The sequence below is a fragment of the Apis mellifera genome, linkage group LG4 (assembly GCF_003254395.2).
Source record: "Apis mellifera strain DH4 linkage group LG4, Amel_HAv3.1, whole genome shotgun sequence".
NCBI lineage: Eukaryota > Metazoa > Arthropoda > Insecta > Hymenoptera > Apidae > Apis > Apis mellifera.
In genome coordinates this window covers 12,161,463-12,175,191 of record NC_037641.1, presented here as the reverse complement: position 1 = coordinate 12,175,191, position 13,729 = coordinate 12,161,463, and the positions used below count along the sequence as shown (strand labels likewise).

General features: G+C 37.6%; 3 protein-coding genes across 7 annotated transcripts; 2 read left to right on the top strand and 1 right to left on the bottom strand.

The window, feature by feature from the left end:
* Nucleotides 1–171: 171 nt before the first annotated feature.
* Nucleotides 172–9,562, top strand: LOC409142 (sodium- and chloride-dependent transporter XTRP3). 4 transcript variants are annotated; one of them, XR_410875.3, is made up of 13 exons: nt 172–1,008; nt 3,223–3,455; nt 3,692–3,712; nt 3,938–4,162; nt 4,327–4,437; nt 4,533–4,774; nt 4,857–4,998; nt 5,074–5,275; nt 5,406–5,565; nt 5,657–5,819; nt 5,940–6,140; nt 6,744–6,811; nt 7,287–7,426. XR_410875.3 is itself a non-coding variant. In XM_026440270.1 (12 exons), exons 1-12 carry the CDS (start codon nt 759–761, stop codon nt 7,437–7,439), a joined length of 2,103 nt encoding a protein of 700 aa, XP_026296055.1. In that variant the 5' UTR covers nt 172–758; the 3' UTR covers nt 7,440–9,562. The 4 variants fall into 4 exon arrangements, 3 of the variants coding, with proteins under 3 accessions (XP_026296055.1, XP_016767110.1, XP_392668.2); XM_026440270.1 differs by lacking the exon at nt 6,744–6,811 and having other exon boundaries at nt 7,287–9,562; XM_016911621.2 differs by lacking the exons at nt 6,744–6,811; nt 7,287–7,426 and adding an exon at nt 6,546–6,736.
* A 190-nt stretch (nt 9,563–9,752) lies between these two features.
* On the top strand, nt 9,753–12,271 carry LOC726585 (dihydroceramide fatty acyl 2-hydroxylase FAH2). Of its 2 annotated transcripts, XM_026440274.1 has the most exons (6): nt 9,753–10,458; nt 10,642–10,870; nt 11,113–11,273; nt 11,385–11,517; nt 11,610–11,729; nt 11,793–12,271. In XM_026440274.1, the coding sequence occupies exons 1-6, from the start codon at nt 10,183–10,185 to the stop codon at nt 11,876–11,878; spliced, it is 1,005 nt and encodes a 334-aa protein (XP_026296059.1). In that variant the 5' UTR covers nt 9,753–10,182; the 3' UTR covers nt 11,879–12,271. The 2 variants fall into 2 exon arrangements, with proteins under 2 accessions (XP_026296059.1, XP_026296057.1); XM_026440272.1 differs by having other exon boundaries at nt 11,610–11,982.
* LOC411642 (NF-kappa-B inhibitor-interacting Ras-like protein) lies at nt 12,224–13,147 on the bottom strand. The gene is made up of 2 exons (XM_016911625.2): nt 12,933–13,147; nt 12,224–12,793 (listed from the first exon to the last, which is right to left on the bottom strand). Exons 1-2 carry the CDS (start codon nt 13,029–13,031, stop codon nt 12,287–12,289), a joined length of 606 nt encoding a protein of 201 aa, XP_016767114.1. The 5' UTR covers nt 13,032–13,147; the 3' UTR covers nt 12,224–12,286.
* Between the last annotated feature and the right edge of the window lie 582 nt (nt 13,148–13,729).

Below are 13,729 nucleotides of genomic sequence, written 5' to 3'. Positions count from 1 at the left end.
GGCGAAAGGATAAGAAGGCGAATAGGGAGAAGAGGAATAACAATACCTCTCTACGCGTGTACACTCTCCTTCCCTTTGTTCGCGGAAAGGTGTCTGCGTCCGCGTGGGAGCCGTTTCGACGAGGTGGCGCGTTCCTCGTACCAGGCATGCCTTCCGCGTTATCCTGAGCGATTTTTCCTATTCTTCGGTGATACGTGATTACGCATCCGACAGATCTAATTATTTAAACAAGAAGAGAGATATATAAATGATTGAAAAAGAAATATTCTTGTAATATAGAGAGAAGAAGAAGAAGAAAAAAAAAAGATCCTCTTATTGGGATATTCTTTATTTGTTGAACTGCCGTCGCCGTTCTTCGTAATCGTTGAAACGCGTCATCGTCCTTGTTGTTATTGTTACACAACCGTTGTTGCACCGTCTCGTGTAATCAGTCACTTCGTCGTTGCCATTCTCTACTACGCCGTTCCCCTCTCGTCCCCCTTCCCGCCGGTGATTGTGTCGTTGTGGTGGTTTCACCCTCCCTTCCCTCCCCCCTCTCTCCAACCCCCCGCCACTACCCCGTCCCTCCAGAAAAATATCACGCGTTCTTTTCTAAATATCGAGAAAAAAAACTCGTTCCGATCTGCGAATTCTTCCCCCTCCCCCCTCCCCAAATAACGAAGGAGAAAAATAAAGAAGGAGAGAAAGAGAGAGAGAGAAAAAGGGAAGAATCGAACTCGTCTTTTCGCCTTTGGAAACAAAGAGGTCCGAAGTGAAGCATGGTAGTCAAGAACGAGAATACGAGAAATGGGCATGAGCTGGCTCCGTTGAACGAGGAACGTCAGGCAGGGCAGAACGTGACAATCGTGGTAACCGGGAATCAAAATGCTGCTGGCAGTCAAGAGACCAAGGAGGAGAACAGGGCGGAATGGAGCGGGAAGATGCAATTTTTCCTCAGTATTATCGGTTACAGCGTGGGGCTTGGGAATATATGGAGATTCCCTTACCTGTGCCAACAGAACGGAGGAGGTAAGTAACATATATATATATATATATATATATATATATATATATATCATTTTCATATTAATTTAAACCTAGCCTCTCTTACGTAAAAAAATAAGTAAAATAGATAAAGATAGACCGAAGGCAAAGAAAAAGTATATTCTTCTAACGAATCTGAAATTTTGAATTTTCGATTACCCGTGTGAAAACGTTTTCCTACGACCAAGAGATGGATCCTAAAGCTGGTCGAGTCGAATGGCCACGTATACGCTATTTTCGGTCACACTGTTCGACCAACCTTCTCCTCCCTCCCCCACTCCCTGCCCGTATGCCCAACCGCTTAAAAATATATATATATATATACATACATCTTCAAAGTGTTCTTCACCGTCCTTCGAAATACCAAGGAGGTGTTATACATATATATATATATATCGCGAGCCGGTGGACCAAACGTGTGTCATCCTTCTCCTCCTCGAATATAACTACGAAGTAGTACAGAAATCCTATAAAACGCGCCCTTGAAAAACCTTCCCTCCCCTCCACTTCCCCTCCCCTATCCATGATCTTTCTCTATCCACGACCTATACACCCCGCCAGACGCGGTAACTCGATTACATTCCGATGCAAACGAAACGGAAATACGCGTTATATCGCTGGATAGAGATAGGCGCGTGGGTGGATGCGCGAACGAGGGTGAGCCACGAATGAAAATCAACCGCCGGTAGGCGGTTACGTCACCTACCGTAGTTTACACGAACATTGGAAACGGGCGAATTTCGTCCCGGGTGGAAATTTCCATCGTGCCAACACACACACACACACATACGAGCAAACATAAACACGCACACACAAAAAGCAGAGAAAGATATCTCTGTATATGGATATACATCTATGCGCAGAAGAGGCCGAGTTTTCTCGGTCGGTTGGGTCGCGTTTCTTTTAACGATTTGTATATACTGGGCGGTGGGAAGGGGGGAGGGGGGGGAGAGGGAGGGCGAAAACGAGCAAGGACCTAGCCGCGATTCTCAATGGAAATTTCCTTTTCGCGGCGACCGATGTCGAGGCCGGCTGTTCTCGGCCCGACGCCGACGGTCCGACGCGCGTCGATCGATTTTTTAACCGTTCTATCGCCGCCGGATACGTAACAATTTCGTATCCGCAATCCGGCTTTTATCAATCGTTTTATATCATGCCCTCTTAGGTTGGAAATGTCGAGAGAAATGCGAGGGCGTGCTCGAAGGTCGAAGGAAATTTTTCGAAACGATTCAATATTAGGGAGGGGAGGGAAGAAATAAATTGTAATAATAAGAGATAATGCATCAATCTCTCGAAAAAGAGAGAACGAGATTCTCTCGCTTCGGTGTACGCAAGGAATTTAAAATTATTTTCATATAAATGACGAATAAGGAGAGACGAAAGATAGGGTTTACGAATACATGCATACATACACGCTCGTCGAATTTCGAATTTTTTAACGTTTTGTAACGTTTGACGGATTAAACGCGTAAGTAGAAAGAAGAATTTCAACCGAGGCCGATTTATCGGGGCCGCCTCGTACTCGAAACCAGAAGAACGTGAGTAATCGCTTCGATATCGCGACCGAACACGATACCCGATTGATCAATAATTTTTCACGCGTCCACGCTGACTGGCGAGAGATACTTTTCGAGTCGACGGACGAAAAAATGAAAGGGCGAAAAAAGGAGGAAAAAACAGGGAGGGGGTAGGAAGGAGAAGGGAAGGGGAAGAAAAGGAAAAGAAAAAAAAAGAAAAAAGGAACGAGAAGAAAGGAATGCTCGAAACGAAATCGAAGGTGCAAGGTAATAATCTAGGTATGTACCGTACTACGTATGTACGCGTCACTCGATCAATACCGAACCAGACACTCCGGCTGCGGCCGTCTCAAACTAGACTACCGTGAAAAAAAAAAGGGGGGGGAACGGAGAATATTCTGTGAGCAGGGACACGCCGTTGCCAAATGGGAAAAGATTAAAAGAGACCGGTTACAGGCATTCATTTCATAATAAGGGGGAACAAGAGAGGGGACGGGGAAGGGGGCTAACGAGCGATATTATTTTACAGTAGTGGAGAAAGAATAATAGGGGAGGAAATACGGATCCCGGTTTGTTAGAAAGCGAAAAGATAAAAAAAAAAAGAAAGAAAGGAAGGAAGGAAGAGAATGAAATAGGCAGGGGTAAAAAAATTGTGTGTTATGTGCCAAAAACGGTTTTTCAGGTGCCTTTCTCATCCCCTTTTTCGTGATGCTAATCCTAGAGGGTGTACCTCTCTTTTTAATCGAGCTGGGTCTCGGTCAACGCATGCGACAGGGCGCCCTTGGTGTATGGAACACGATACATCCATGGTTAGGCGGTATAGGGATAGCATCGTGCATCGTCACCTTCTTCGTAGCACTTTATTACAACGTCATCATTACCTGGTGCTTCTATTATCTTTTCAATTCACTGGAGGTGAGTTCCCTTCTGGTCCGTCTCTGACCACCACCGATCGATTCGATCGATACGATAACGAACGCGTAGACAGAGAGATACACGTTGTCGTTCCGACGTCGATCGAAAACGAGGTTGATTGATCGGCGGAATACGAACGGCAACTGGTATATGTAAGTGGCGGGAATGGAAGTAGTTTCATAGATCGTTCGACTAACGAATGTGATTTATGTTTCACGCCGCTCTCGAAACATTAGGCCGTCACGATTAAAGCTGGCGTAAGTACCTGTCGATTTTAATATTCATCCCGCGAGTCCCGCGCTTCGAAAGCTAGTAATAGAGAAAACGAAGTCGCGCATGTGATTTTATTTTTCTTTTTTTTTTTTTTTTTTTTTGTTTAATGCGAATACACGATTAGACGCTTGCATCGTATTTTCCGCTTGTAACGCGATGTAAACGAATTTGACATTGAGCGACATTGAGCGATACGATTGAATCGTTAGGAACCGTTGCCATGGGCGAAATGTCCGGAGGTTGATGGGAAGCCGGTGGAGGAATGCGTGAAGAGTTCGGAAACTGCCTATTTTTGGTACAGAACCACTCTGGACGCGGCACCCTCGATCGAGGAAGGATCGAGCGGTCTGAAATGGTGGATTGTCCTTTGTCTACTGTTGAGTTGGATCGTCGTCTTTTTTATCGTGATGAAAGGAATACAATCATCGGGGAAGGTAAGAGGAATGAGAGACAAATCCTTCTCAATCCGTTTTGTTCTTTATCCCTCTATGGGAGAGGGATCCGCATCTTCTTTCTCGTTCGAGAAAAATTGCCAAAGACGAATAATATTAATATATATGTATACCAATACGTTCTTTTGTTTCTGCTTGATTTAAAGGTGGTATATTTTACATCCATGTTCCCGTATTTGGTGCTTACTATCTTTTTTATTCGTGGAATAACGTTAAAAGGTGCCAGCGCTGGATTGGCCCACATGTACACGCCAAAGGTAAATTCACTTTTTCTTCTCTCTTTTCCTACGAGATTTTTTTCCGTTTCCTACTTACTGTAGGGGAAAAAAAACGTTCCCTTTTTTACCGACAGATCGAGAAGCTGTTAGAGCCGACGGTCTGGCTCGACGCAGCGACGCAAGTTTTTTATAGTTTCGGACTAGCGTTCGGCTCACTGATCGCGTTCGGATCTTACAACACTCCAGACAACCACTGCGTCCGGGACGTGATTCTGGTTAGCTGTTGCAACGCCTTCACCGCAATTTACGCGAGTATCGTGATATTCGCCATTCTAGGCTTTAAGGCGATGACAAATGTCGATAAGTGCCTCGCAGGGTAAATTGTTTTTCAAATCACATTGATAAAAAAAAAAAAATATTCAAAAATCGTTCCAACTTTGATTTCTCTTCTATTCCAGTAATAAAGACTTACTCGTTCAACACGGATTTGCCTATCAGAACACTAGCATGGAGAGATACAAGGATATTGTAAATAATCTGAATGAAACAAAAATGAATTTCACCCTTGAAACGTGTAGCCTGAGCGAACAATTGGACAACGTAATTACACGATGAATATCTTATTTCTAATTTTCTTTCGCGATAATTATTTTTAAACAAGAAAATCGATTTCAGGCTGCCGAAGGAACGGGATTAGCTTTCATAGTGTTCACACAGGCGATAGTCGAGCTACCAGGCGCTCCTTTCTGGTCCTGTATTTTCTTTTTGATGCTTCTAGCCCTAGGTCTCGGTTCCCAAATCGGTATACTGGAGGGCATGCTGTGCGTCATCTTCGACATAGATCTGTTCAAGAGAATAAAAAAGCAATACATGACAGGTAGGGCGATCCATCGGGTACTTTTTCTTTTTCTTCTTCTTATAGAAAGCTATATATAAAAAAAAAAAAAGGGAAGGGATTCAAACGTTAAAACAATTTCACTGGTGTTAAACGATCCTTTTTTTCTTAGGGGTAGTTTGCACGGTGTGCTTCTTTGTTGGTTTAATATTCTGTACCGGAGCCGGAGAATATTGGCTAAAGATGTTCGACAGTTTCGCAGGTACCATCGGCCTCGTGATGGTCGCGCTCATGGAAATGATTTCCGTCATCTTTGTTTATGGCCACGAAAAGTAAGATCGAAATTTTATTATATCTCTCGTTAAGAAATAAACGATTCAATCATTTGACTAATTGACTTTTCTCTGATTTCTTCTTTCTCAGATTCACGAAAGATATAGAAGAGATGACAGGATACAGACCAGGGGCGTATTGGCAATTCACCTGGCGATTTCTCGCTCCTATAATCATGGTCTGCATCCTCGTCTCCAGTATAATCTCCATGGTTGTGAAAAAGCCTCAATATTCCGCGTGGGACGCGTCACGAGTGAGTAGTGGAAAATATTATCTCGTGACCCATATATCTCGTTGCCAAAATACCTACGTCACGACCTCGACATTTCTTTCTTTCTTTCTTTCTTTTTTTTTTCCCTTCCTTTGTTTTCAGGGCATAGCTGTACCGACCGCGTATCCCAGCTGGGTGTTGGCTATAGCGGTCGTCATCATTTTTGCGGGCATCGCGCCAATACCGATTGTATTCCTTTTGAGGCGGTTCCAATGCGTCAAGTTGGACGTTGACATTCACCAGGGCAGCATACGACGTATCGATACCACCGTTTCTACCAAAGAAATGATGGGAGATGTCGATGTGAGTAGATTAAAAACAAAAAAGAAAAAAAAAAAAAAAAGAAAAAAGAAAAAACTTTCACTCACAACTTTCGATCCTCTTTGTTCGTCGCCATCGTCGTTTTCGCCATCTATCCATCCACCACTCAACTTTGTACACGCGCATTTGCATCAATGTGCTTCTTTTTATTTACGTTTCTGTAATTTAATAGAAAGAGAAACTTCTGATCCAATAGTATGTTGAGTACGTATTAGTACACTCGGCAAACAAAATCACCTCAGAATCGGAAAAAAAAAGAAATCATCTTACCTTCGCAAATCTATATCAGGATTTGTCTCATTCGTCGTTTTATCGTTTCTTATCATCAATTTTAAGCCAATTTATACGGATAAAACACGCGAGGCACGTTCATATATGCTTGTTTAGACAACGTAGAGACGTAGTCATCGTAATAGAAGGACAACTTAATTGGCGCACAGAGAGAAAGAGAGAGAGAAAGAGAGACATGTCACGATTGCCCGTGATTAGAGCGAATCTCAGGTGGGAAGAAGAATTTCGCTCAAAGTGCGTCGATTAAGCCTTAAGAACGAGAGCATTTAAGATTTACGTTGGACGTACCTGCAGTTATAGGAAAGCGTCCGTTCTGTGTGCGGTAACGTCGATTAATCGCTTCTTCCATAGCTACCTTACACGTGAGTCCGTAGTATATTATATCGTTTATGGAATGCTCTTAGCTTGATATTATCCTACGCGCTTTGCACCATCGCGAAATCTTCGATGAATCCATGTACGAGCACGAGGAGGGAAACGAAGGGAAGCGTGGAAAGGGTTGCCAACCTTATCCATGATCTTGGCTCAAGATTTTTACCGAAGATTTTTTTAGAGACAATTTTCCAAATTCGGCATGATTATTCGCGAAGAAAAAAAGAAAAAAAAAAAAGAGAGAGAAAAAGATGAATCTGGACACTCGAGTTCACCAAAAAAAAGCTTTCTCGCTTGATATCTCACGAGCACCGCATTTTTCTTCACCGGTAAAGAAACACGTGCTGATCTGGTCTATCACAAACGATCACGCATAGCCTTAGCTCTGATTGTTCCTTCACGATTTCGTTCAACGGGTCAACGGTTGTATATATATTGTTAACGAGAATGACGATCGATTTTCAGTTGGACGAGTACCACGATCGCCTCGAAGATTTTCCCGAGGAGGACGAAGACGTGAACAGCGATGACGACAACAACAGCGCCCCGCCGATAACGAAGATCGTCCCTAACAAACTTCAGGGTAAACCGTTCAAAATGGAAGTGATGGACTTTTAAAAGTTGTCAGATTCGTCGACTTTTGTCGTATCGTTTCACCTTACGTGACACGACACAGAACATGGAAAGAGGGTTGATCGAACATTCTCACCCCTTTCGAATTTCGATTCTCAGGAAACGCGTAAGACGATACGAAATAATTGCAGGTACGAATCGACGAATGAAAGAGAGCGAGAGCGAGAGCGCGAGCGAGAGAGAGAGAGAGAGAGAGAGAGAGAGAGAGAGAGAATTGGTGCTTTTCGAGAGCAATACTAAATAACTTCCGTCGAATCCGTGTGCACGAATGTGACACGAGATTAGCGTGTACGAAGCAAATAAAAAAAAAAGAGGGAGAAAAAGCGGAGAAAACTTAGAAAAATACTCGGTCGATCCTAATCGCATTCGAAATCGCTTCGTCGCGCCTCCGCTTGCTTCACTTCGATCGTTCGATCGATTTTATCGAGATCTAAATTAATTTTAACTGACTGAACGTTATCGTGCGACGATCGGTTTTATTATTCGGCTATTTTATTTAATTATTTGATTATAATCGGCATCGCATAGCGAGTAACGAAAAGGGGAAACAAAAAAAGAAAAGAAAAAAAAAGAAAAAAACAAAGGAAAAAATAAAAAAAAAACAGGATTACGCGCGAACACCCTCTTTACACCAGCAATTGTTACAAATTAGATTTCCCTCGCAGAGAGAGATGGAATCGCGTAAATAAATAAATAAATAAATTAGTCACCTTCCCTTTGCGTATTTATAGGGAGAGTGTTGCCCGCTTCTACGTTCGAATTGAAAAAACAGGTTGTTTCGTTTTTCGATATCTAGTTTTACATTCTCAACGACGAAAAGTGGTTAAATTAAACGAAACAAGTGTCAAGAATGTTCTGACGGAGGCTCGTCCGATTTTTACAAAAAAAAAGGAAAAAAAAAAAGAGGAAAAGAAAAACGCTCGAGACGTACGCGTATTATTCTCAATGGACACACGTACGATCGATCGTTCGTCTTTGAAAATTTCGATCGATTTCTTGACGGTGCCTACGTTCCTAATTGCTTCCAAACCTCAGGGGTGAGAAAGAGAGAGAGAGGGAGAGAGAAAGAGCGAAAGAGAGAAAGAGAGGGAGAGAAAGAGAGAAAGAAGGTTAACAGTCAAAAGAAGAAGAAAAGATTTGCAAATGTCAAAACGTAATTAGAAATTAATTATCCCTACTCGCCTAAATAGAAACCGTACGAGTAGGAAATAGTGTATAGGCGGTATCTCTTCATTGAGTTTCGTATCATCATAATAAAACTTCCGAATCGCTAGTAAAATTTCGACTTACTTAAAACAGAGGTAGAACCGCGAAATTCCGTCAGATGTCAGAGGCAGCTATGTCGAGACCGGGTCGAACAATTTTTCAACATCGTACTTAAAACAAGGGAGAAAGAGAGCGAGCGAGCGAGCGAGCGAAAGAGAGAGAGAGAGGGGAAAAAAGGAAGAAGCGACAAAAGGAAATTTTCTCGCGACGATTCTAACCTTCAAAGTTTAGTTGATCCGTTTTCTTCGAAAATTGAATCGAAGAATCGATATCGGTCACGCGATCGATTCTTTAGGCGAATTGAAAAATGAGAATAAAAGTATATCTGTATCGAGTTTCTCGTTTGCTCTCTCGTTTAAACAAAATTTATTATTTGAACGTGGTCGATGATAGAATAGGAGGAACAAATATCCCGCAGAAATAAGAGCGGCCATATCGTCGAGCAAATGATTTAAATTCGCCTGACAAGGTCCAGTACCTGGCTCGAGAACATCGATAAGTAATGCTAAGAAAATGAAAAGAAAAGAGAATACCGATACACTACTAAAAAGAAAAAAAAGAACCGTTCATCGCGTTGCGCCGCCATCGCGATGCTCGAAATGCTATATTTTTTTGCAGCGCGAATGCTCGGATTTACCTCCCCCCCCCTCCACGCAAGGGGGTATTATACCCCGTTCCATTTCTCCTTTCTTTCCGTTCTTCTCCGTTTTTTTCCAGACAACACACCGGGGCATGATCGCTGCTGCGTTCGTAGACATTTAAATATAGATCGTGTATAGGGTATATTGTATACACAAATATCCAGAACGTTTAAATAAAAGCTTATTTATTGCCGAGTATAACTAGTCTCTATATAGATATAGAGGAGAGCATTTTATTGACTTCCTTTCCTCGCACGTTCGATTCTCCTTTATCAATATTTTTCAATGTCATCGGCCAGTATCGTGCGCGATAAATTTAGCTATCGAAAGAAAAAAGGAAAAAACGAAGCAGAATATAATTGCACAGATAATAATCATACGGAAATATGGGATATATTGTACGGTTAAATAGCGACCATTGATTTAATTGTATTGAAATAATGATAATTACCGGCAATTTCGAATAATACAAAAGCAAAGAAAATAAAAATGAAACCGAGAGTAGTGAAGTACAACAAAATGTTAAACCGATGACGTCATTCTATAGACAGGAACTTATCAAGGTAGGAAACACATCAAAAGATAATATGTGTTCTCTACGATAACTGTGTTCGCGTAATTTTATAAAGTTTGAAGTGTGAACGATAAAATAGTCAGTTATTAAATGCGGATGCTCTAAGCGTACATTGCTCATTACTCGTACGCTCATCCGTCTTATTCGACGATATCTTCTAAATCGTATCGCAATCTTTTTTCCTTAACGAACGAAACGAACAAATTAAACTGTGCGAATAATACAAATAACCGGCTCGATCAGCTCAATGGCGAAGGTCGCGAATTCTGGTTACGACTTATGCGAACGTACCGTACAACCGATCGACAACAAACATGACAATAATTTTATAGTCACCTATCAAAATCATTCTTACGATATACAGGATTTCCTTCGCTATCATCCTGGGGGGAAAAAAATATTAAGTTATTACAAAAATCAAAGCTTGGATAAAGCGTTCAAAGAAAATCCTCATTCGAAAGCAGCGTTTCACCTGTTGGAAGATTTTACGTTGAAAAATGAAGAAAAATATCAGAAATACGAAGTGAGTATGTAAAAAAGAAATTTATATATTTGTTATAGGATATATCTGTTATTGCTTTCAAATTATTTTATCTATTTTTTTATCTATTTTTTAAAAATTGTTATTCGGTGAACGAATGATGATTCATCGAGATTTTATTATTATTATTATTATTATTATTATTATTGATGATTACGTTTGTAGAATCTGATCGATTGGAATGTATCTATACTTGGACAAGTAAGTTCGTTAGGTGAAAATTATTGGGAATGGGTTAATTTACCGGTGAATCGAAAAATTAGACTTTTCGATTCAAATTTGTTAGAGATTTTAACGATTACTCCTTGGTACGTAATTCCGCTTGTATGGATACCGATAAGCATCTATTTCTTTTATTTAGGATGGATGCAAATCAACGATAATCGTTTCATTGGTAATTTTTATTCCTTTTTTTATTTTATTATCGATGTGATATTATCATGGAAAAAAATATTCTAATATTTCAATTGTCGACCTACTAAAAAATAATTATTAATTATTGAATATCCGTTGTAAATATTTCTGTTATCAATTATAATATTGTAATTACAATTATAATAATCTGTTATACAATATTATTATTTTTTAGTAACTGTTTATCGACATTTTTTTATTGAGCTTATTTAAAACTTTCAGAAAGTACCTCAATTGAAATTTTAACTTCTTATATATTTGGTATATTGATATGGACTCTATTAGAATACGTGGTCCATCGTAAAATTTTTCACTTTAAACCGCCTACTTCTTCAAAATTACTTATTACTTTGCATTTTTTACTCCATGGAATTCATCATAAGGTAAAAGTTTATCAGAAATTGCTAATTTATTTACTTGCAAGAAAAGAAAAAAAAAAGATGTAAATTTGATATATTCAAATCGTTTAATAATTTCAATTTTTTATTCCATAGACACCTCTTGATAATAGAAGATTAGTATTTCCACCTGTGCCATCTTTGTTAATAGCATTGTTGTTATTTCATATTTATAAAATATTATTTCCTCAAACAACTTTTTATTTTATTATCGCCGGTACAGCAACAGGTATCGTTGTCGAAATATTTATTAAATTCGATGAATTTTGTTACAAATATTGATATAATACATGACATTTATAAAAAAAAATTGTTTTACAGGCTATATGAGCTATGATTTAATACATTATTATCTACATCACGGTGCGCCGAAAGCTGGAACATATTTATATTTATTGAAAAGGATTCATAATTATCATCATTTCTCGCATCATGAATTAGGTAATATTATTATTTTTGTTTTCGAAATATTAGACAAATCTATTGTAAAATTACGTTTTTTAGGTTTTGGTATCAGCAGTAAACTATGGGATTGTGTATTTGGAACGACTATTTGTTTGCGAAAATTGACAAAGCCGATCGAATGGTAAATCGATCAAAATAATTTTATACAAAATAATTTATATGCGTATTAAAAATAAGAAACTTTTTATAACAAATAAGTACAAAACAAAAAATAAATAATTGAAGTCAATCTACGATCGATCATTCGATCATAATAAGATCGTTCGATATACATTTTAAGTACAAACAAAAGATAAAATGTAGAATATATTGTACATAAGATCAAACAATGATTAAAAAAACTTTTTATAAACGTTTTTATATGCTACAAACCTGAACAAATTAATGCTTTAAGTACATGAACGTATATTACTTATTTTATATAAAAGTAATTTGAGTATATATCAAATCAATTAATATCAATGATTAAAAATATAACATTGATATAGATAATTAAATATGATTAATTAAGATTAATAGATAAATAAACGTATTTAAGGTCCTTCAATTTTGATATTTTTTCTACCCATACTTAACTGTGGAAATGTGCTCTTATTTGTAGGAGGATTTAATCTAGAAGATAAATTAACAAATGCTTCAAACAAACTGGCCCTATCCATAACATTTACTTCATAATGTTTCAATTTCTCTCTAGTACACCAATTTGCAGCTTTACTTGCTGTATTCTCCAAACTATGAGATTCTTCTTCAGCTTTAGTTCGATTTCCAACAACAATTACGGTTATTTCTTTTTTATCTTTATTTCTATCAATATCTTTCTTCAAAGGGAAAAGCACATCTAACGATTCAGGTTTCGCAGTATCATAAACTAAAATGTATCCATCGGCAAAACCAAGATAATGACGCGGTAATTGTTGATTATTTGAATTATTTTGAAGAGATTCCAATCCAGCGGTATCGTAAAATCGTACTTTTTCTTTCGAACCGCGATCCGTTTCTATATTTGCAACATAAATATCTTCGATCGTAGGATGAATTTCCTATTAAATTATAAAATATAATTTTCATATAATAAATAATTTTATTGATAATTAAAACGCGAATTTAAAATTGAAAATTAATAATAATATAGAAATATATAGTTTCACGTTTGACTTCAGACATAACCTAGATTCTTACCGTTTTGACATTGACATTTCCGTATATAAGTTGTTCTAACAATGCTGTTTTTCCTACACCTTTCATTCCACAAACAATCACTTTCGTTGTTTTCCCCATATTCAATTTTTTAAATTGAACTGTTATTTATTCTGGACATCAAAACTTGAGCAATTTTCAGAAAAGTAATTCTCAGAAGTCAATATTAAATCTAGTAACCGAATGTTGACAAATTTTTTTTCTAGGGAAAATATATATTATGCATTTCCATAAAAAATATTCCGATCTTTTTTAAAAACTTTAAATTTATTTATTGAGTAAATATTAATACAATTTGAAAATATTTTATTTTATTTAATTAAAAAATAATCTGTTGACAATTCACAAACAATAAACATTATTTATAATATTATAATTATTTTATTATTTTAAAATAATTTCTTATTATATTATAATTTATAAAACTTTCTTTGAAATATTTCATTTCCATAAAATATTTGATGGTAAATGTTGACAATTTAATCATGGAATGATTAAAGTAATGTTATTATAAGTAATTATAATTTACAGTATTTTATCTATATTACTGTAAAAATAAAATCTTACGATATACGTAAATTTGATATTAAAAATTTTTTCTCTGTCAATTATTAAATTTTTCATTGTGTGTATGTATGTTTATATACATACAACACATATATGTGTAAAAATATTGTGTTATATGCATATATATGCTTTGTAATGTATTCTCTTTTGTAAATATTTTACGTTTCCGTACATATTATATTGTCATTTTCGTCATTGAAAACAATCTCTAC